Source organism: Pelodiscus sinensis, chromosome 5, assembly GCF_049634645.1.
Source record: "Pelodiscus sinensis isolate JC-2024 chromosome 5, ASM4963464v1, whole genome shotgun sequence".
In the NCBI taxonomy this organism is placed as follows: domain Eukaryota; kingdom Metazoa; phylum Chordata; order Testudines; family Trionychidae; genus Pelodiscus; species Pelodiscus sinensis.
In genome coordinates this window covers 4493428-4516427 of record NC_134715.1, presented here as the reverse complement: position 1 = coordinate 4516427, position 23000 = coordinate 4493428, and the positions used below count along the sequence as shown (strand labels likewise).

General features: G+C 45.8%; 2 protein-coding genes across 10 annotated transcripts in view; one reads left to right on the top strand and one right to left on the bottom strand.

Annotated features, from left to right (window-relative positions):
* Nucleotides 1-22888, top strand: part of LOC102459338 (sulfotransferase 1 family member D1-like) — a 37608-nt gene extending 14720 nt beyond the window's left edge. The window contains exons 1-10 of one of the 9 annotated variants that reach the window (XM_075929306.1): nt 836-851; nt 1814-1920; nt 6153-6728; nt 13554-13716; nt 16251-16397; nt 17782-17879; nt 19426-19552; nt 20188-20282; nt 20668-20848; nt 21714-22888. In XM_075929306.1, the coding sequence (XP_075785421.1) occupies nt 13569-13716; nt 16251-16397; nt 17782-17879; nt 19426-19552; nt 20188-20282; nt 20668-20848; nt 21714-21826 (909 nt within the window). In that variant the 5' untranslated portion in view covers nt 836-851; nt 1814-1920; nt 6153-6728; nt 13554-13568 and the 3' untranslated portion in view covers nt 21827-22888. Of the gene's footprint in view, nt 1-248; nt 852-1497; nt 1921-6152; nt 6729-9423; nt 10941-13553; nt 13717-16250; nt 16398-17781; nt 17880-19425; nt 19553-20187; nt 20283-20667; nt 20849-21713 lie in introns of those variants that run through there. The other 8 variants (XM_075929308.1, XM_075929305.1, XM_075929300.1 and 5 more) reach the window with 8 other exon arrangements.
* The window catches only part of LOC142829495 (uncharacterized), a 151382-nt gene that overhangs the window by 67973 nt on the left and 60409 nt on the right, over nt 1-23000 (bottom strand). The gene's annotated exons all lie outside the window — the stretch shown is intronic.

Sequence of the window (23000 nt, the reverse complement as noted above, 5' to 3'; positions counted from 1 at the left end):
GTCTATGTTCTGCAGTCTTAGAAAGTAATCAAATATGCGTATAATGCATGGCAAGAGAGGTAACAGTATTCCTTTTATATTATTGCGTAGAAAGCCTTTGGACAGATATCTCTGGTGTCTCATTAGCTATGTCCTTTGTGAGTTGCTATTTACACTCTCCATGTCTTAAAACACAAGCACACTTTCACAGCATCACAGCTGGGCTCTCACTTGACTTTGTTCTCACAGACTCATGGGCAATGCCCCTTGCAAACCCATCGGTGTACAGTGGGTAACAGTCTAGGAGGCGGAAGCAAAATGTAGCTCTCAGAAAGTCTGGGAGGTTGCATGAGATTCTACAAAGCTCCAGAACATTCTAGGAGCTTAGTGAAAAGTGAATCCACATAGGGAATAGCCAAAACGTGCCACTTCAAACATTCTGTTTTCCCTTCTGTCACCGACAACTAAAACAGCTCCCTAGACCCAGCAGCAACATCAACTGCCCCTGAATACGACATTAGTCTAGAAGAAACACCTGTATTCCTCACCCCTCTTGGAACAGCCCAGAGAGACATGGGGATCCTAGCGTGGTCTCTCCTTCCTTCCCCAATGGGCCTCAAAGCTGAATGTATTCCTTCCTAGCCTTACGCAGAGCTTGTCTCTTACTATCAAGTCCCTCCCTCTCAGAGACACTGCTCAGAGTACTGGAATGTTTTCCCCCCCTTGGCTGCAGTCCTGAGGGTTTTTTATGTTCTCGTGGACACAATGAACCCGCCCCAATCCTTTCCCAATCTCCCGGGGCAGATCATGCCAAGTTCACACACAGCCGCTTTTCCTTCTATTCACAGCAGCAGCACCAGAAGAGGAGAAAGGTAAACTGAGTCTTCAACTCTATGACCTGTAACTTTTAGCAGTTTGTTTATCTGTTCAAGAGCAGCCTGGCTGGTGTTGGTGGGACACACATCCAGGAAGAAACCCTTTTAATAGGATTTGATGTTGCAGACTTCCCAGGCTGGAATGTTCAGTGCAGAGAAGCAGTGTGCTCTCAGGATGGAAATGACTGCAGACGTTGTTTTAAAATGGATTTACAATTCTTTTGTGGCTTTGACACGTCTCATTTTGCTCTAGGGCAGCAGAAATGGTCAGTGTTACATACAGCAAGCTGGGCTTTTGTAAAAGCAGAGGGAGCTGGATAATGAATTGTCTGCTGGTTTATATAGAAGTTTAAGCTCCACAGTGGTAAATCACTTGCTAATGTACAATAGGGATAGAAATGTAGCCGTGTTAGTCTGGTGTAGCTGAAACAAAAAACAGGACTGTGTAGCACTTTAAAGAGTAACAAGATGGTTTATTAGGTGATGAGCTTTCGTGGGCCAGACCCACTTCCTCAGATCAAATAGTGAAGTTTTCTTCCACTATTTTCATGGGTCTGGCCCACGAAAGCTCATCACCTAATAAACCATCTTGTTAGTCTTTAAAGTGCTATATAGTCTTGCTAATGTACAGCATCCAGTGTTATTTGACTTGCTCTAGAATGTGTATGTGCCGCAGCTTTTGCAAGGAGATAACTGCTGCGAAGCAACTAAAATATTTCTCATTTGCTCTTTTCAGAGGAAAATCAAGTCTGAAGAGACAAAATTAAACTTTCCTCTCCTGTCTGGGGTGTTGGTGGGATTTCAGAGGGATCGAGAGGGATAATGAGAGGTGACACTGTCAGTAATTTGGGAATGCTTCAAAGCCACCTGATTTCAGGCAGACTCTCTCTCTCTCACACACACACTGAAGAACAGCAATGTTTGCCCCGTCACTAGCGAAATTTCCTTTCTCCTTGAAGTGTGTTGAAGACGCATCTTCGGAATCTGGTGCAATAACTTACTCCAGGTGCTGCATTCCTATGGCGTAACGCTTCATCGTTTGGGACTGAAGTTACTGTACTATCAGGTCTGTGCATTAGTACATGCTCAGTGTATGTAAGGAATAAGTGTGGAGTAATGGTTTCAGCACCTTTGCTTGATGAAAGCACTAGGAAGCAGCCTCAACAAACCAGGGGTCTCTCCTGGGAGAGGACTTATTACAAGATACTGTTAATATTATTTTCATTATGGTGACTGCTAGATAAGACAGCTCATTGTGCTAAGTGCTATTCAAACACATATCAAGGCAGTTTCTGCCCCCAAAGAGTCTAAACAGACAAAGCATGTGAGAAAGGCACTACAGTAAAACGCCAACAGTCCGGCATCCAATAGTCCGGCATCCAATAGTCCGGCACTCCTGATAGTCCGGCATCAAAATGGCAAGAGCCTAGTGAGTGAGCTTCAGCAAAAAAATGAGTCACAAGGTAACAGCGGCTGCAGTTGAACTGAGCAAAAAGGGTAAAAAAGGCTTAAAAAAACTAAAACATTACAGTATACTGTATGCAGTATGTACAATAAAAAGGGTTAAGAACACTTTATATACAGTATATAATGTATACAATATATATATAACCATTTTATAGTATCTCCCGATAGTCCGGCATATCTGATAATCCGGCACCACCTAGGTCCCATAGGTTCCGGATTATCAGAAGTCTACTGTATTATCTTCTCCACTGTGCAGATGGGGACTAGAGGCACACAGAGATTAAATGGCTTATCCAAGAACAAGATACAGCTGAAAACAGACTCCAGGTTTCCTGTGTCCCCACCCATCACATACAGCAGGATCACAGTACGTGGGTCTGACCTGCTACAGAGATTTGTTCTTTTGCTTCTCTCCAATCTTTAAAAGCAATTTGTGTGATACTGAAGAACAAGCTGCTTTGTTCTTTCAGGTAATAAAAATGGTGGCATGATTTTGGTGGGGGAGACCCGAGAGAGCCTGCAAGTCACACTTCTGCAGGCCCCAACTCCATGTACACTTTTGTTGTGACAAATGAGTCCATTAATGGGAAAGCTGAGCAACAAACTTATTTATGGCATGCGGCTGTCTATCTAATGTTATGAAATGTGGTTTGGTGGATGCTCATCAGAAATGTCATTGCTGCCTTGTTTTTTAATTGAAACAAAGCCAAGGGCATGCATGATTAAATACATGGAGAAGGAGAGGAAGAAAGAAAAGAAAAAGAAAAATCCCCTCTGGCTACATCTACACTACAAGGTTATTTCAAAATAAGCTTATTCCTCTTCACAAGCAGGCGTTATTATTTCAAAACAGGCTTGGTAGTATGGGCGCTTGCCTTGTTATTTCAAAATAAAGGGAGTGATTTTGAAATAACTCCCCAGTGTAGACATGCCTTCACATTCCAGAGTGTCAGAAAGCACTGGGAACATAACAGTTTCTTGTCCAGCTGCTCTCCCGTCTATGCTCTGTTGAACTCTCCCCCACAGCTTGGCTTCACCAGAAGATTGGCAATTGTAGAACCACACCCATAATTGCATGAGGGAGGGGTACAGCTGAAATCTATATGGGAGCTAAAGCTGCTGTGGTCACAGTAAACCTCCACAGAGAGCTGAGAAATCTAGGGGGTAGATCTGCTAAGGGATGTTAAAGGCCTTGAGGGAGCGATAACATTCAAAGGCAGGAAGAAATCAAACCATTCAGCTGCAATCTGCAGGGCTGGCTTCATAATCTTTCAGAAGAAGCCACATGGGGCAAGTCTGGGAGTGGAGTGTGTATACAGAGTTTAACCTGTATAGCTGGGATGGTTATTTTCTTTGTGTAGAGAATTCTTTGGTTATTCTTCCCTTAAGGCAAGGTTTTTGTTGAGCTCTCATGGAAATTAAAAGCAGCTACACTAGCCATATGGCTACCCAGCCAGACTCCACATGAAGGGGATGGGTGTGTGTGTGTGTCTACCTAAGGACTGTTATTTATACCTTTCCACAGCACCACCTGGTGCTCAGAGAAAGCCACAGCTTTGGCTTCTAATTGAAGAGCAAGAAAGTGATTAATATTACTGGGTTGGTTAGTTCTATCTTTGTTTTGTTAGGCCCTAGAGAATTGGGCCTAGTGCAGTTATGTTAAGACAGATCAAGGAAAGAGGTTAACAAAGGTTTCTGGGTAGTTCCTGAACAGAACTAGAAATATGACTCAAGCAAGGGGAAATCCCTACATACTTGCTTAAGTTGCAGAATAAAGTAAGTGAAAGGTTGCGCCTGTGATGAGAACAGCTAATTTGAGAACTGATAAGGTAACTTCTTGTTTCTGTTCTCACCCTGATCTTAACGAACTGTCTCTGCCCTCTGTTTGTTTTAACTCCCTGTCTCCTTGTTGTTTGGTACTTGCCTTCTGGGCTGATAAGAAAGCTGTTGATGCATTATGAATTGCTTAAGGCCATGAAGTATATGCATTAACACTAGCAGCTTCTAACTAATTAAGGGGGGCTGAGATGCTTGGGCAAATGTTTTATGATGTGAGGGAACTGTCTATATAATCTTACTTGTTACTGAAATTGTGGCTGGTTCACTTGGGAGATGGGCTGCTCTCTATTGTAGTGCGCACTATTCAATAAAGAGCTTGTGATTGGATCTTGCTGGTGTTGCCTGTCTCTTTGCGGTCAAACAATGAACGGAGGCCGTCCGGGTTTGAGTCCCCGACAGTTTGCTTTGGATTTGGGGCAGTTTGTTGTAAGGGGCCCTTATTTCCTCATGGCTGGAGGGAGCAAGATGAGTGGGTGTTTTAAGAGGGGTAAAAATGGGTTGCTTAGGCAGGGGGTGGAATCTCCGTCCCTAGAGGTTTTTTAAGTCCCAGCTTGACAAAGCCCTGGCTGGGTTGATTGAGTTGGGGTTGATCCTGCTTTGGGCAGGGGGCTGGACTCGATGACTCCTGAGATTTCTGCCAGTCCTGGGATTCTGTGATTCTAGGGCCTTGTTTCTTAAACTGTGTTCTGCTGGACACTGGTGTTTTGTGGAGAACTCACAGGTGTGCTGTGGCTATTTGAAGGAAAAAAACGGCTGCGAGAGCTGCTGAGATGCAGCAAGTGGCGCGAGGATGCGAGCGAGTGATGACGCGGCAGAAATGAGGCGGGGCTGCCCGCGTTCCTCACGTGCTTCTGCGCCTGGCTTGTAACCGCCTGGGAAAGCTCTGCACCTCGGTCGCACCCCTTGCCAGAGGGGAGCAGCGTAGCAGGGCCGGCTCTGATTGGCTGTCTCTGCTGTTGCTCTGGGGATCCTGCCTGCTAGGGGAGAGAACGGCCTTAAAACTGCCACCCCAGCCAGGTCTTTGCATCACTGTCTTTAGCCCGCGCTTGTTACCCAGGACAGCTGACGGTGGCCACCACCTTCCACCCTCTTGCACAGCCAAGCCCCTTCCCTTCAGTATTCTGTGTCAAAAACAGAGCCAGGGGCTAGAGCTATTGAAAGACAAAACATTAAGCAGTAAGGGACCCACTGTGAATTGGAGGGCAGGGTCTCAGTGCCCCTAATGTTGGTGTGGCTGCTATGGCTGCTGTCAATCAGCTGCTTGACATTAACCCATGCTTGATAAGGTACTGAATTTCTAATGTCCAACAATGAGTAAACAGAGTAAAGTACATTTCCCTATCAAAAAGACAGAAGTCTAGAAAAATCCTTGGTGTTCATCAAAAAAATTGTATGGTGTTCCCCGGTCTTAAATTTAAGAAACACTGTTCTTAAACACTGGTCAGGGTAAAAGAGGGAGCAACTTTCTACATCTCTTACTATCTCCTGATTCCACTTTTACAGGAAGGAAATTCCTGGGGCCAGTGTTTTACCCTGTGAGCCAAGCTCAACTAATTGTCGAGTTGCCTATGGAAGGCCCATGTGCATATGGAGGTCCGGCCACTTGCATCTCCCGTTGGCTGCGGATTGCCATTCCCAGCTAATGGGATCTGTGGGAGGTGGTGATCCATGGCCGGTGGGAACTGCAGGTGGCCATGCCTGTAGACGCGGAGGTAAATAAAGTGGTGGCAACCCATCAGCGGCTAATTCTAGTGAACTGCATCTGGCTTGTGGGCTCCTTACTGCCCACCCCTCATCTAGGCACCGAGGACACCAGAAAGCTGACTTAGGATTCTGTCTAAACAGCACTGGGACCACAATGCCACAGTGCTATGCTAGGGCCTTTGGGACTATCCTTGGGAAAGACGACACCAGAAACAGAACCTCAGAAGTGGAGCAGAATCCCAGCAGGGGAGCATACGCTAGCCGTTTCATTTTTTTTCTTCCCACCAGGGATGTCGGGAGACTGGAAGAATTTCTTCACCGTGGCTCAGAATGAGATATTTGATGCGCATTATGAAGAGCAGATGAAAGGCTCAACGTTCAGATGCCAAATGTAGACAAGTAGAAAAAGCTTCCCTATGTTTCATCAGAGACATGCCAGCTGTCTACATACTAAGTGATCTAGAGTGCCTGGCCTTAAGTGAGGCTATTCATATAACAGGCATCATGGACACTTGGTGGACTCAGGATAATCAAGGGACTGTGGTAATAGCAGGGTATAAAACATGTAGGAATGGTGGGAGACTGGCACTATATGTGAAAGAAAGCGCAGTCAAGTAAAGTAAAAATCTATAACGAATCAAATCCCCACGGAATCTCTATGGATAGACATTTCATGCTCAAATAATGAGAGCCTAGCAGTAGGAATATGCTACCGCCCACCTGACCAGGAAGGTGATGGTGACTCTGAAATGCTCAAGGAGATTAGAGAGGCTATGAAGACAGAACACGCAATAATAGTAGAGGGGGTTCAACTGTCCTCATACTGACTGGGTACACGTCACCTGCGAAGAAGAGGTTGCAGAGGTAAAATTTCTTGACATATTAAATGACTGCTTCTTGGTGCAGCTCACTCAATGCACTTTTACTGTGCAGACGCTCTTTCGGAAGTGTTTTTGGAAGATCTCTTCCGGAAAAGCTTATTCTGAAAGAAGCCTGAAGTCTGGACATAGTCCCAGGCAGCTTTGGCATTCTGATTCCAAGCTGATCTCACATCGGCTGCGTCTACACGGGCATGATTTTGCGGAAATACTTTTAACGGAAAAGTTTTTCTGTTAAAAGTATTCCCACAAAAGAGCGTCTAGATTGGCACGGATGCTTTTGTGCAAAAAGTGCTTTTGCGTAAAAGCGTCCGTGCCCAGTATAGATGCGCTTTTGTGCAAGAAAGCTCCGATGGCCATTTTAGCCATCGGGCTTTCTTGCACAAAAAATTAAGGTGCCTGTCTACACTGGCCCTCTTGAGCAAGTATTCTTGCACAAGAGGTATTTGCGCAAGAAGCACTGAATTTTTACATTAGAACGTCAGTGTTCTTGCACAAATTCAAGCAGCCAGTGTAGACAGTCTAGATCTTGCCAGTGTAGACGCACCCTGTAAGTTCCCCAGCTTTGCAGCACAAAGGGGTTTTTAACTTTGGATCAGAGCGTAGTGTTTATAGCAACATGGGTTTCTTCTCAGTGAAATGGGAAGTTCCGATGAGCTGAGAAATGGGAATGAAAGCCAGTCAATAGCAGCCTTTGGAAGAAGGACTCTGACTGCATCATAAAATTCACCACAGTGAGGCAGAAATGAGTATTTTGAATTAAGAAACTTATGAGCCAGTGATCTCTGTGTGTCAGCTGGCAGGGAGGACAGAGAAATGCATGGGGATTTTTTTTTTTTTTTTTTTTTTACAGGGATTCCTGGGTCGGGTGTGCGGAATAGTTCACCATAGGGGGCATGTAAGCTCTTAACCAATGGACTAGAGGCTCTTGGTAAACATCACAGCAAAATGTGTGTACAGCTCATATTTAAGAGGTTAGGTATCTATACAGAATATATGTTAGTAAGGTCTTAAAATGAAGGCAGTTCACAGGGAGGTAACTCAGCTCAGACATGTTCCTTTTAGGCATGAGATAGTAGATGCCTATTTCCCTGCATGGTCATATGCGTGCTATGATTTGTATGCCTGACAATGTTGGATCTATTTTCATACGGAACCTCGGGCAGAAGAAATTATCATGAAAACCACCAAAGAGGAATTTCACAGGCTGCGAGGAACAGTACGGGGTGTCTGGTTTGTGCCTAAAGACAGAGGGGCTATGTCTAGACTGGCATGAGTTTCTGGAAATGCTTTTAACGGAAAAGTTTTTCCGTTAAAAGCATTTCCGCAAAAGAGCATCTAGATTGGCACGGACGCTTATCCGCAAAAACACTTTTTGTGGAAAAGCGTCCATGGCCAATCTAGACGCGCTTTTCCGCAAAAAAAGCCCCGATTGCCATTTTCGCGATTGGGGCTTTTTTGCAGAAAACAAATCAGAGCTGTCTACACTGGCCCTTTTGCGCAAAAGGACTTTTGCTTGAATGGGAGTGGCATAGTATTTCCGCAAGAAGCACTGATTTCTTACAGTAGGAAGTCAGTGCTTTTGTGGAAATTCAAGTGGCCAGTGTAGACAGATGGCAAGTTTTTCCAGAAAAGCAGCTGCTTTTTCCGGGAAAAACTGGCCAGTCTAGACACACCCAGGATGTTTAGGGCTTTACTGGGGAACCAAAGGACATGCAGAGAACTCCTGGTCAAGGAAGCAAGATAACAATGCCTTTGTCTTATGGAAGGAGGGTCACAGCCAGCCTGGCTGTGAAATGCTGTGAAGCAATTAAGTCTAGAATGTGCGTTATGATTGTGTTTTATTCATAACATTTGGTTTCCAATATTTCTGCCTGCTCTCACTTGCATCTCTGAGCTGTGTTAAATAAACTTTTACTTCATTTGACTATAAACATGTGTCAGTGCTGGGTGGGGAGCTGAGACGAAACTGATAAGCAGGGCCACTAGCCAAGGAATTCAGGGGAAAGGGCAAAACTTTGCTGGCAGAGGCTGCTGTTAGGGCTGCTCCCTGTTTTCGGCATAGGCCCAGTCACACGGGGACGGCTGAGAATAGCAAACGTACGTGCCCACGTGTGCAAAGGGCCTCTTGCCCAAGAAACGCTCACACAGCGTGTTCCAGGAGCACTCACCTTTGAGAAGCAGGACGTTCTTGTGGATAAGGCAGTGGGCTGAAACTCAGGAGATCTGGCTTCATGTCCCAGCTCTGCCACAGCCAGCCTTGTGACCATGGGCGAGTGCTAGCAACAATACCTAGTTCTTACTGAGTGCTTCCTAGCACCAGATTTCAAAGCACTTGACAAAGGAGCTCAGCATTTTAAATCTCTATTGGACAGGTAAGGGAAACTGAGGCACAGAGCAGTGACGTGATGTGCCCAAGCTCAGCCCATCACTCGGTGTCTCAGTTCCTCCTCCATTCTCCAGCTTGTCTGGTTTGACGGGGGAGGAGGGAGAGGGGGAAGCATGAGGCCCAGGGGCCAGATGTGGCCCCCGACTTGCCTGGATCCGGCCCCTGAGGCTCCCAGCATTAGGGAGCCTGCATTGGGGCTCCCACAACGCCACTGCCCCATCGCAGGGCTGGAGCACACACAATCTACTAGGCTGCCTCCCACCGCAGGATTTGGTGTGGGAGGGGTATGTGGGGAGTGTCTCTTCTCCTCTGTCCGGGGCCATGTCAGTGAGGGCTGGTTTTTGTTTTTTGCTTCTCTCCTGTGTGTGGCTCCTGACTGATTTTTTCTGTGGGTCAGTGGCTCCCAACACAAAAAAGCTTCCCCATTCCTGGCTTAGATGTCAGCTCTCATGACTAGAGCCAGCCTCTGCTCTATGTTCGTACAGTGCCTAAAACCATGGGGCTCATAGGCAGAACTGCAATCCTAATCAATACATCTGTAAAAAGCAAAGTCTTCTCATGAATCCCTTCTGAACAGAAAAAGCCAGCTCCGGCCGAATGAACAATTCACGACCAAGAACTCGCCCTGCTCTCTTTGCAAATTAACTAAATGAAATGACTAAGGTCCTACTTGATTGTAGGATGTTGATCAAATAATTGCAGCTGTGTTGCAGACCAGCCATGGAAAATTACAGAAAAGTAATGACCTTATGATCTGCGATAAAGAAGTCCCTAATTACTTTTCTGTGATTTTTCTATTGTCTGGCACTCAGGGCTGAGAGCAGGAAGGTGGGGCTGAGTGCCTAATCTTGCAGGGAATCGGCAATATCACAAGTTGAGTAGGACTTTGGCCACCACACATTATAAAAGAGCCAATTGCTAAAGGGGAGACAATGGGAACAGCCAGTCTGCAGCTGTCATCCTGATTTCCCAACGCAGCCTAAGGCAGGGCTTGTGTGGTCTCCAAACAGCCATACGCTCAGTTATCTCCTCCCCTGCCTAATACGTACAGTGAGACCAGTGTAAAAAGTGTCCCTGCTGAGAGCTGCATGTGGAGTTGTGTCCCTAGCTCCCTGAAAAAATGGACACAGTCCCAGGCCATATGGATTTATCTTGACAGCCCTTGTCCCGGGAGAGAGCCTGGAGCTTCCGCAGCCATGGGGGGAAATCTCGTAGCACTGACAGGGAGTTGGGAGGCAGGGGGACAAATACCAGAGGGAATTTGGGACCTCCCCCAGGGATCTATGTGACTCTTGTGAGATCCAAAGGTGTGGGAGAGGGTAACTCTGTGGGCAGTTTGGTTATAATCTCCATGAGGATTTTTCAACACTCGTTCTCCTGTTGTGGCCATTCACACCCGAGGGGATCATCTATGTAACTGCAAGGCCAACTTTGCGATGTGAAAGCAAAAACAGAGAGAAAACGGTTTGGATTCTTGTGGCCCCATAAACTCGCGTGTAAGTGAACGACAGCCGGGCTTTGCCTGACATGGTTTATTACAAATATGAGCGTAGGATGGGCACATGACCATGGGTGATGCAAGAAGTTCCTGGGCAAACAGGGCTCAAATAGGAGTTATTAAAATCTTGCAGCAGCAGAGATCTTTCCAGAGCTATTAACGTCAGTCTCTGGAGTTTGCTAGCCTCCCATGACCTCCTACCGCAAACTAAACAGCGGCGTTATAATGGAAACTTGAAACTCACCTGACTGCTGAAGCACGTCAAGCCACTGTTGTGCATTACGGGGCTGAACACCATACAAGACACACAGGTGCAGTACTTTTAATGGTCTTTGTGGTCTGTGTTATGGTTTTCCCTACACAGGGTGCTGCACTAAGGATCTCTGGGTCTTTTGTACAGTTCTCAGAGAGGTTTCCAAAATCAGTGATTGGACTGCATGGAGGAAGCTCTGGGAGAAATTCTCTAGCCTGCGTTATGCAGATAATCAGATTAGATGATAGAAAATAATGGTTCCCGCTGGCTTTAAAAACCTCTGATGCAGGACGTAGCTTTTTATTTTCAAAAGCGAGGTTGCCAATGTTTTTATAAAAATCTGTGTTTGCTTATTTGCAGTCCTGGCTGCCTCTCTAAATGGAAGATGATAGTCTGATAATGTATCCACTTTCCCCATCACTTTTAAACTGTTTTTTTCCTATTGTCATCTCTGAAGCGTGGGCATAAGAGAACCACCTATCCCCTTAATATGTGCTTTGTTTTGGGTGGTTATTAACTGGCTAGAGTGAAAGTTCCTACACGGCACATCTACTCATGGTGTTTTGCTTTCATGTAACCTAATCAACTTACAACACTAATGAAAAATTTTAATGTACATGCAGCTAAATTGGTTTGAGTAATTTTTAAAGCCGTTTAACTGACTCTCAATATTTTACTGAATTTAGAGAACCAGTAAAAATGTGGTTTAAAACAGTTTAAATGTGTCTACATTAGGGGTCTCACTGATTTAAAACTGATTCACGTATGCTGGTGAAGGTGGCTAGTATGGATACACCTCATATTCGGTGAAAGGTCGGCTTCAGAGCTACAGAGGCTAGAACATTCTCATGTTAGTGTGCTTAGAGATTGGAGCTCACTACTTTGAGCGAGAACTAATCTCATGCTTGCAAAACACTGCCCAGATTTAATGATCCCTCGTAAAATGGTTATCCCAGAACGAGGCAAGCTGGATTCCCCTGGCAACAACACTTTTAAAAGTGACATGAAACTTCCTCGAAAAAAAGTGGTCTCCGCATAAATGTCTATTCGTATTCACAAATCATCTTTCTGTCTTTGTCATGGCTGTCTCGTCCAATGCAGCTTGAGTAAAACCATTGTCACACAGTGCCACGCAATCTGCATCCACTTCATGGCACACATCTCTGAAACAGGGGTTTGATTTGTGCATTAGTTTTCATCTAGGAAAAAGAGTGCAAGTACAGCTGTCATAACTTAGCATATACACAAGCTGCTACTAGCTGAAGCTCTAATCTTAAAAATAATTTTGTCTGTCATGAGTCATGACATTTTGTCAGGATTTTGAGTATCCGATCCACTTGTCTATTTACCAGTCAGACTCATGCACCCCACAACATTACCCATGGGATCTGCGTGCCTGATGGTCTTCAATGTATTTGTATTTTATGTAGGAATAATTGGCCTGTGTCATTGCTTTCAATTCATAAAACAACATTTGCCCTGACAATTTAGAAACAATCAAGCTGTGTTTTTAACAAGTGCAGCCATCCACGTCTGGGCTCTATGTAGAAACTTAGGCAATTTTACAGGATCTTAACAGAAGCAATTCATTTTCAAGTAACAATTTAGGTACGTATTGCTAAGGGATCACAATCTGACCCTCTCACTCATGTGGAGTAGATGGCAGAATCTGGGCTTTCAGAAATGAAAATGCTAGGTAGCATTATTTGTTGTTTTCCTCTTGGGACACGCATGAATTCCTGTGAATGTTCTGGCTAGAATGAAAATGTTGGTTCACATTATAGTCATTTGCTGTAGTGCTGTGAGTGCTGGTCTTCCTGCCTCCTCCACAATGCTTGCAATCCGTTCACAATTCTATCGCTTCCTTTCCTCCCCTGCTCACATCTTGTCCCTTCTGCTGCTGAATTAGGCTAGAACGCTTCTGACATTCATGATCTGATGGATCTTCAGTAGTGTATGGTAGAGCCCAGTTGACTGGATGCCAATTTAAAACAGTTGGGCTATGTCTAATCTCGCGGCTTCTTGCGCAAGTACGGCCGTTCTTGCGCAAGAATCTGCAGAGCATCCACACTGCCCGCCCGCTCTTGCGCAAGGAAATTTACAGTACGGCGTGGGAAGAGAGGGCTCCTTGCGCAAGAGCAATGCTCATTTTTATCAGGCATAAGCCCTCTTGCACAGGCGCTCTTGCGCAAGAGGGCAGTGTGGACGCTCGGCAGGGATTTCTTGCGCAAGAAAGCCCTATGGCTAAAATGGCCGTTGGAGCTTTCTTGCGCAAGAGAGCATCCACACTGCCATGGGAGTTCTTGTGCAAAAGCACCGCTCGCACATGGCAGCGTGGAACTCTTGCGCAAGATGTTTTTGCGCAAGAAGCCGCCAGTGTGGACATAGCCTTGGAGATCAGGTTCAGTCAATATGTAACGAGTGCTGCACTTTTCCAGCTGATAGGTCAGATTGACTCAAGTCTAATTTACCATGTCACCCGCTAGTGGATGCAATCAGCATTGCTAAGGAACCCTAAAACTGTGACTCAAGCAGAAATGTTACTTGGGTTATCACCAGCAACTTCTTATAAACAAGTCTCCCAAACTCCAGTGTGGAAAATAAATGCAAAGTGGACTGGAGGGTCCCCAGTCACTCTGTCATGGATGTAAACTACTTTCTCTTCCTGAAGCTCAGCCTTTCCAGGATGGATCAAAACGAAAGTGTTTTAAGGAGGAAATTAGAAACACTCCATGGTATTCCCCTGTTCTGGAGTATTGTAGAAGAATGGGCCCAGGTGGAATCATTCCAGGCCAGGCCAGATGACCTTCTCATTGCCACCTACCCGAAATCAGGTGAGAGCTGCTGGCCTGTTAAGAGATTCTTCTCTTGCCGCTAGAGCTGTGCTGTACTGTGACGTAGTGGGGGTACTTGCTGGGCTGTGGTGACCCCTGCTGTCTGGAGCAAGACCCAGCAGGGAAAACCTCACTATGCAAAGGTAGTGCCAAACTTGTTGAACCAGTGGCCAGACACCCCCATGGAGAGGAACAAAGGAAGGTGGAATGCTGCCCTGACTGGGGGGCAGGGCTGGAAGGGAATTTAGTTAGTTACTGTCTGAGAGCATGGAGGAGAGCCTAGGGGAAGGGGCTGGAGTTTAGGGGCCCAGTCTCCCCCATCTCAAGGGGGGCTGAGGCATCCTAGCCCAGCTCTGTGACCAGATTCCATCTGTGCTGTGCTGTATCCTGGAGAGGCAATAAACTTCCTCTATTCCACCGGCTGGTGCAGTCTGTTTGTGCCATTTCAGGGTGCAGGAGACGGGGAACCCCCAACGCGCCATCACATGTACATGGGTTTTTCTTAAAGGGAAGAGACTGAGAAGCCTTTCAGGCCAAACTGTAATGGGATTCCAGTGAGAGCTAGGCAAGTTCATAGAGGAGAGCTCCTCAATGGTGACCAGTCAAGAAGGCGCGGGATGCCCCTGGGTGTCTGTAGCCTCTGATTGCCAGAAGCTGGGAGTAGACAACAGAGAATGGATCACTCAATGATCATTGCCTCTGAAGCTCCTGGACACTGTCGGCAGACAGGACACTGGGGTAGATGAACCTTTGGTCTGACCCCGTGTGGCCGTTCTTGTGTTCTTAGCACTGTCGTAGTCTGTAGGCAGAAAACGGGTTAGAGCTAACTCCTGTGGCGAGTCTGTGGAGCAAGGGGCTAGGTGCTGAGGTGCTAACCCCACCTCTTTCACCTGAGGCCCCGCCCCTTCTAGGAGTGCGGGGGAAGTTACCTGGTGAATTTCCAGGAGGAGCGGCCCTGAAGCCGGAGAGGAAAGAACTGAGTTACAAGGCTATTTTCTGTGGCTTTGCCTGCCTGCGCTATGTGAGACAGGAGAGGGGCCATGGCAGGGAGCGTCTGGCACCTGGGAAGAAGGCCCGGCCCTGTAGCAAAGCCGTGCCTAGAAACTGAATGAGGCCACGAATCCCTTTGTCCTAGCAGGGATGAGATCAAGCCGTTTCGAAAGACTCCTTCCATGTTACGCTCTTAACAGCTGTTACCCAGACTCTCCCTGCTGAGTGCGGGGACTGACGATGGAGTGAGCTCTCACTCAGGGTATGTGTAGACTACATGGCTCCGTCGACGGAGCCATGTAGATTTGTTGTTTTGGCAAAGGCAAATGAAGCTGCGATTTATATGATCGCGGCTTCATTTACATTTACATGGCTGCCGCGCTGAGCTGACAAACAGCTGATCAGCTGTTTGTCGGCTCAGCGCGCTAGTCTGGACGCTCCCCTGCCGACATCAAAGCCCCTTTGTCCGCAGCCCCGGTAAACCTCATCCCACGAGGAATAACGGGGCTGCCGACAAAGGGTTTTGATGTCAGCAGGGGAGCGTCCAGACTAGCGCGCTGAGCGGACAAACAGCTGATCAGCTGTTTGTCGGCTCAGCGCGGCAGCCATGTAAATGTAAATGAAGCCGCGATCATTTAAATCGCGGCTTCATTTGCCTTTGCCTATGTGTCTAATCTAAATGCCTCTGACGACAGAGGCATGTAGTCTAGACACAGCCTCAGTGTTCAGGATGGCAAATTACCAGCTTGATTCTGAGCAGCAAGAGCAGGAAGTGAGGTCTCCTTTCACAGGACGGTCGCGTGGTCAGTGTCTTCCCTGCATGGCTCAGAGCTGAAAGATGGTAGGGGTCTATCAATGCACACCTCCATTCTTAGGAGCTGCGTCTAGACTGGCATGATTTTCCGCAAATGCTTTTAACGGAAAAGTTTTTCCGTTAAAAGCGTTTGCGGAAAAGAGCATCTAGATTGGCACGATCGCTTTTGCACAAAACAGTCCTGAGCTGTCTACACTGGCCCTCTTGCACAAATGCTTTTGTGCAAGAGGGCTCTTTCCCGAACGGGAGCATCATAGTATTTGCGGAAGAACACTGACAATCTTACATTAGATCGTCAGTGTTCTTGTGCTAATTCAAAGCGGCCGGTGTAGACAGCTGGCAAGTTTTTCCGCAAAAGCGTCTGCTTTTGTGAAAAAAATTGCCAGTCCAGATGCAGCCAGGTTGTTTCTCTCACACAGGCCTAGAGCAGAATCTCCACTGGGACTTCAGGCAGTAGCAGAAACACTGTGATCTTGCACCAGGTTTGGTGAGATTGGACTGCCACAGTGATAGGCCCTTTGAGTCATTTTGCTGCCGACATCACCTATTCAAGCGCAGACCCAGAAAGCTCGGGAGCACTGTTGCTATAGGCTAGAAGGAATAGTCATTGGGTTAAACCGGATTAACACCATTGACTTCTATTCACACCTGCTGAGGACCTGACCTCATGCTCCAGACCTGTCTGCTGCCCACTAGAAGAATATTTCACTAGTTTGCTTTATATTTCCAGGCACAACCTGGGTCAGTGAAATTGTGGACATGATCTATAACAACGGTGATGCAGAGAAGTGTAAGCGGGATGCGATTTACGTTCGGGTCCCTTTCATGGAGCTGATCGTCCCCGGAATTACAAATGGTAAAACTTTGCACACTGTAGGTAGGCTCTAGGAGAGATTGGAGGTGCGGCTTTGACAACCCTCCCTTTAGGAATTGTGTTTCCCAAAACTGAATATGAGGATATTTACTCACCTATTAGGCTGTTGGGAGGGTTGGTTAACTGGCCCCAAATTCTGTTCTTGAATAAATACAAGCAAATCTCACTGACTTTGTTGGGAGATATGTCTATAGTCTGGGGATAGAATTTAGCCTTTACTGTTTCTAAAGCACGGAATTCTTTGGAATGAAAGACATAAGAGCCCAACCCACAGTGCATGTAAACCAATGGAAAGATTCCCACTGGATCTGGTCATTTATAAATACAAACTGTCAATAGCATTAGGATCGTGCGCATGATGAACTTAAAGATAAACTGAAATGTTTTAAGCGTAAGTTAATACAAAAGTGGATTAAGGGTGGGATTCTCAAAGGCATTTCTAGGAATTAGATGCCGAATTCTCAGTAATGGTTAATGGGGATTGAGTACCTAACTCCCATATTTTTTTTTGAAAAATCCCACCCTAAAACCCTAAAGATGAGATTTCCATTGTTCTCAAAGGGAGCTGTTAGGTGCTGAGCTCTTTAAAATCTGGCCCTAAAAAAGGCACATACCCTGACATTTAAGATGTGATACAGGTTGAACCTCTCTAGTCTGGCACCCTGGGGACCTGATTGGTGACAAACCAGAGAATTTGCTGAACCACATGAGATCAATATTGTCTCCCAACACTTCCACTGCTTACTGGACTCTTAGGATATTTCAGGGTAAATTAGAGCTAAATAATAGCCCAGAACACTGAGAGCCAGAACTGGGGGCTATAAACAAACTTTCTGGGACCATGGGAAACTTGGCCACACCATGATAAGAAGACATCTGGCTAACCAAAATCATGCAGGACTATGGATGTTGTTGGTCCAGAGAAGTTTAATTTGTACTATGTTTATAAAGCGCTATATTCACTTTTTATTAAAAGACACGGGTAATGAGGAAGAATATTTCTCACAGGGCTTCACATAAGTACATTTCACTAAAATCAGAAATGGTAGCGAAGGACAAGGCTGATGAGATGATCCACTCGGACTCTCTGAAAACGACCCCATTGGAAACTGCCAGATGTGCAGACAGCACTAGCGAGGGAGATTTCACCAACACCATTTTCAGACCCAATGTTGGTTCTTCAGTTACTTAAATCTACTTTTATCCTTATCCACATTTATCTGGACTTCATCTAGCAGAGAGATACAGAATGGCAAGCAGCTCAGGGTTATTACAGGCTGTGGGTCCGATTCCCCTATTCATAACAGTGGCCCTTTGAGTGTAAATAGTTTACGATCAAAGCTGAAATAATCCTGTTTTTTCCTTTCATCCCCTTTGTATTTTTCAGGAGTAGCACACCTGGCTGACATGCCCTCTCCCCGGTTAGTAAAGACCCATCTTCCTGTTCAACTTCTTCCTGCCTCCTTCTGGGAAAACAACTGCAAGGTTATGATCATTTCTTTATATCTCCGTAGTGGCAGCTCCAACCAACACAGACATCCCATCGTACTCCGCTCTGTGAATACACATAGCAAGAGAAAATTCCTGCCCCACAGAGTTTTCAATAGGCGAAGGAAGCACTGCTACCCTCATTTTGCCAATGGGAGACTGAGGCATGGAGAGATTAAGTGACTTGCCCAAAATCACATTGCGAATCTGTGAGAGAGTCATCCGCAGAACCAGGTCTCAAGTCGTGAGCAGCCTTTGCTCTGAGATTTTCCACTGAAATTTAATACTGGAGTTTCCACAGGATTCTAGTGCAGCTGTGTGTTTAATTGTTGGGGTTTAATATTTTAAACACACAGAAAGATTCTCAGTGACTAGATCGGACTGCCACTGTAAATACTGATAGTCACACAATGCATCTCTCAAGCAGCTGTGAAAGTAACTTAATGTCTTATGGGTACTGCGCTATTGCCACCTGGGTCTCTACCAGTTCTTTCAGTAGCTCCCTGATAGATTCTGCTGCAGCTCAGCCAGCTCTTTCAACAGCTGTGTGCCAAAGCACACCCTCTTCATCTCTACTCTTGAGCCTAGTTTGACATGAGGTATCGTCCATGAATTTCTACAAGCCATTCACTTTGCCAACATATTTGATACAATCAGCAGAGCTGGAGAAGAAGATTGCAGGCCCAGATTATAGTAGGAACACTGGGCATGTCTACACTGCAACCAAAGGTCAGACTGGCTTTCATCTCGCTAGCCTGGCTAAGAATAGCAGCGAAGCCATGGTGGTGCAGACTAACTACATACGGAAGATCCCTGGCATGCCTGTACAGGCCGTGTGGAAGCCCATGTCAAGTGTGTTCACTGTTATTTTTAGCTGTGTTAGCTAGTTAAAGCTAGAACGGGAACATCTTCCATGGGGTATGATCACACCTCCAGCTGCAGTGTAGACATACCCTGAGGGTGGAATCCTGGTCCTATTGACTACAGTGGGCCTAGGATTCCTAGGTTCTTTTCTAGACCACTGCGAAGAAAATTCTGATTGTTGGACTCAGTCTCTCTCTCTTTCTCTCTCTCTCTCTCTCCTCACAACACTTAAAGAACAAGGATAGCCATTAAGCCTACTGGGTACTATGCCCAATTCTGCCACTCCTGCTCATTGTACGTCTCTTTACCTCAGTTTCCCCATCTGCAAAACTGGCCAAATACTACATTACGCAGGGCTGTAAAGTGCTGTGATCTCTCTGGTGAAAGTTTCTATAGAGCTGAAAAACAGCAGTACTGCCTATTCTGCCACTAGCCTGCCAGTTGCTCGTTCAGTCGAACCAGTCGGAACTTTTTAAAAGTTTAGTTGCAAAACTGATGGGAAAATAGAGTGTGTTCATAAATCTCTCTGCCTGCCTCTTTTCAGCCCCTGACAGAACTCAGGGAGGAAGGGCGAAATTTGAAAATATTTGTGCAAATTTGTTTTCTTCTTTTTCAGTCAGTTTGGTTACTCTAACGCAGATTTGATGGCCCACGGTAAACATCCTGCTCTTCTTCACAGATGATCTACATAGCCCGAAATGCCAAGGATGTGGTTGTCTCTTATTACTATTTCTATCAAATGGCAAAGATGCATCCAGAACCTGGCACCTGGGATGAGTTCCTGGAGAAGTTTGTGGCAGGGGAAGGTAAAACTTAAAGCTACATTCTCCCTACAACACTGAGTTCCCCAGACCGGGGCACTGTGAAACCAAGGACGATGGAGCAGACTATCAGCTTCTCCAAAGATATTTATTTATACCACCTGGGGATCTTTTCTCATGAGTGTGTCGAAATTTTAGTTAGACAGAAGCCTTTATGGGACAAGATAAAAGAATATCAACACATCTTCCCTCAACCTCCACTTCTCAGTTTCTGGTCCAGAGCCAAGAAACCAGATCCACCTAGAACATCTCTGAGATGCTCAGGCAGTCAACTTTAGACATTGCCTAGGCAAACTTTCTGTTCCTATGTCTGCGGGGCCAGAGGGACAATGATTTGTTTCAAAAGGAGTGTCTCAAGACATCCAGACTTCTTCACTTTCCCATCAACCCATTATCCTGACATGATTGTTGTTTGACAGTTAGCAGAGGGGTAGCCGTGTTAGTTTGTTTCTGCAAAAACAATGAAGATGCATCTGATGAAGTGGATCTTTGCCCATGAAAGCTTATGCCCAAATTAACCTGTATGGGGTATCCACTGTTTCACCAGCCGTCTTTGATGATTTGACATATGAAATGTGATTGTTTCTCTTCTCTCTTGTGCTCCCGTATGTTTGATTTAGTTGCGTTTGGATCTTGGTACGATCACGTGAAAGGCTGGTGGGAGAAGAGAAAGGACAAGCCCATTCTGTACTTGTTCTACGAGGACATGAAAGAGGTGAGGGAGGGAAACAATATAAACTGATGTAATGCTTCAGCCCCAAATTCGTTATTTGTTTGCATGACGTTGAAGAAGGTAGCATCTGTTCCTAACAGCAGTACTTAATCGGAGAGCTAGAGAGTCAGGCAGAGGGCTCAGACGTCACGGGTAATATGCTCAACTTCTGAAAAGAAGTATACACACAGACACACACACACACACACAGACACACACGCACAAACAAAGATATTTGGGAGATTAGGGATCTCCCTTTAAAGGGGGAATGCCAAACCCCTCCATCTTCACTTTCCATAGTCCCCTGCACTGGCTGAAAAGTGACACTGTACTGGTGTCGTTTGTTATTTTCCACATCTTTCTGTATAGCATCTGTCTTTCTTTCTAGGATCCTAAACGTGAAATACAAAAGGTGTTACAGTTTCTCGGCAAGGACCTGGAGGAAGAGGTGGTGAATAAAATCCTCCATCACACCTCATTCCAGGAGATGCAGAAGAACCCCGCTGCCAATTATAAGATGGTATCAAATGCTCATATGGATCACAGTGTGTCTCCCTTCATGAGAAAAGGTGGGAGCCCCTCCCAACAATTATAGCAGCGTTTACACAAAAGGAGGAAGGGCTGGTAATGCGGAAGTAGGGTCAATACCAGCTATAATCTGAGGAAAAGCCAAGCATTAATTCCACTTCCACAGGTGAAGAAAATCTCAGGATCCAAGTTTTATTCTTTACCAGCCAAACTTGTCTAAAGACGGAGCTGTCTAGGAAAAACTTTGCTCAAAGAGAGATGGAACTAATGGAGAATTGGGGTGAAAAATGCCCAACGTTTTACTCAGCCCTAGTGAGATCTCTGAAAGAAGTAGGAGACAGAAAAAGGCAGAAGGGAGAAAGTCAATTATAGTTTGAATAGTTCCTTTGTTTTCATGGATTTATAGGCCAGAAGGGATCACTAGATAATGATCATGTTGTGTGAACCCCTGCATAATGCAGGCTACAGAATTTCACCCAGGCTACGTCTACACTGCAGGCTTTTTGTAAAAGAACAGCTGTTCTTGTGCAAAAACTTGCAGAGCATCTACACTGCACACGTATTCTTGCACAAGTAAATTTACAGTAAAGCATCCGAAGAGAGGGCTTCTTGGGCAAGAGCTATTCCTCTCCCCAAGAGAAATAAGCCCTCTTGCCCAAGAAGGCAGTGCGGATGGGCAATAGGGGTTTCTCGCGCAAGAACCCCTATGGCTAAAATGGCAATCAGAGCCTTCTTGCGCAAGAAAGCATCCACATTGCCATGGACGCTCTTGCACAAAAGCACATGGCAGTGTGGTTGTGCTCTTGTCCAAGACCTTTTGCGCAAAAACTCTTGAACAAAACAGTTCTTGTGCAAGAAGCCTGCAGTGTAGATGTAGCCCCAGTGTTTACTGGTTTTCTCCTCCAGGTATTGCAGGTGACTGGAAGAATCACTTCACCATGGCCCAGAATGAGGCATTTGACTGTGACTATGAAGAGAAGATGAAGGGGTCGACACTGCGTTTCCGAATGGAGATTTGAGGCATCTCCCTTCTCCCATCTGGCTTATTTGTTTAGTTAGGCTCAGACAAATCAAATCAAAATCAAATTAAAGGGAGGCACCAAAGCAAACAGCAACTGTTAGTTACTCTGAATATGATTTTTTGCACCTGCTTCTATTTGTGTGGGCTCTTCAGTTCCGTAGCTCCCATTTGGATAATGCATTTGGGATTTCAAGCGCCTTTGACTGTCACTAGGACCAGAGATGGTTTGAGTTGTTGTGCGCTGAGATTCTCACCTGACTCCAGGGGCTGGGGCTTCAAGAAAACTCACCAAATATGACGTGTCTTGAGAACTTGCAACTAATGTAAGACTCCAGCAGAGCAATTATGCAGCTGCTATCATTAACAAACAGCAAGCTATCAGTGGAATCCTGGCCTTGTTTATTAAGGTCTCACCAAGGCCCTCCACAATAAACTATGTGGTACTGAGTTTGTCTACTATACCTAAGAGGGGTAAAGAGCTGAGCCTGCTGTGACTGAAACCGGCAGGTTCCCGGAAGCCTAGAACGGTGCCAAAACTGATGTGCAGACCGCTAGGTGCTTTGAGATGAATAGCACCGTAAGAGCTAGGCATTAAAGTAATACCCGGGAACGGAGCCTTTCATTCCCATTGCAGATGCATGTCAAATGTGCTTGCCTCTGAGCACTCACGGACTAAAAGTCGTAAATTTGAGTTCGCTTTCTACTACCTGCGTCATTGCTGGTGAACGCCCGCGATGTCTGCAGGCAGGTAGCCTGGGAGACTTCCAGGTGGTTTTGTAACATGACCTGCAACACGGCCACAGATTTGGCCAAGAACAGGGCTGGCCCCAGACCAAATGGTGCCCCGGGTGAGGCGCATCTTCAGTGCCTCCCAGTCCATTTGTTAAACTTTTGAACACTTTGTTTTGTATTGCATTTGTAACCCATTTCACAGCTTTGATGCATGATCTGCATGTATGATTTATGCTTGTCACATAAGATGAGAAATTCCCATGCTAGGCTCTGTAAATTGGTATTGATGCATGCCATAGAGAAGCAAATAAAAAGCTGTTAACTCTAAGCTTTATAGGAACATTTTAAGAACAACTGAAATGTACTAACAGCAAGTAGTTGAACTGAGAACCAACATTGATTGGAGCAGTCCTAAGACGTGTTACAGTAGGGGACCGCCT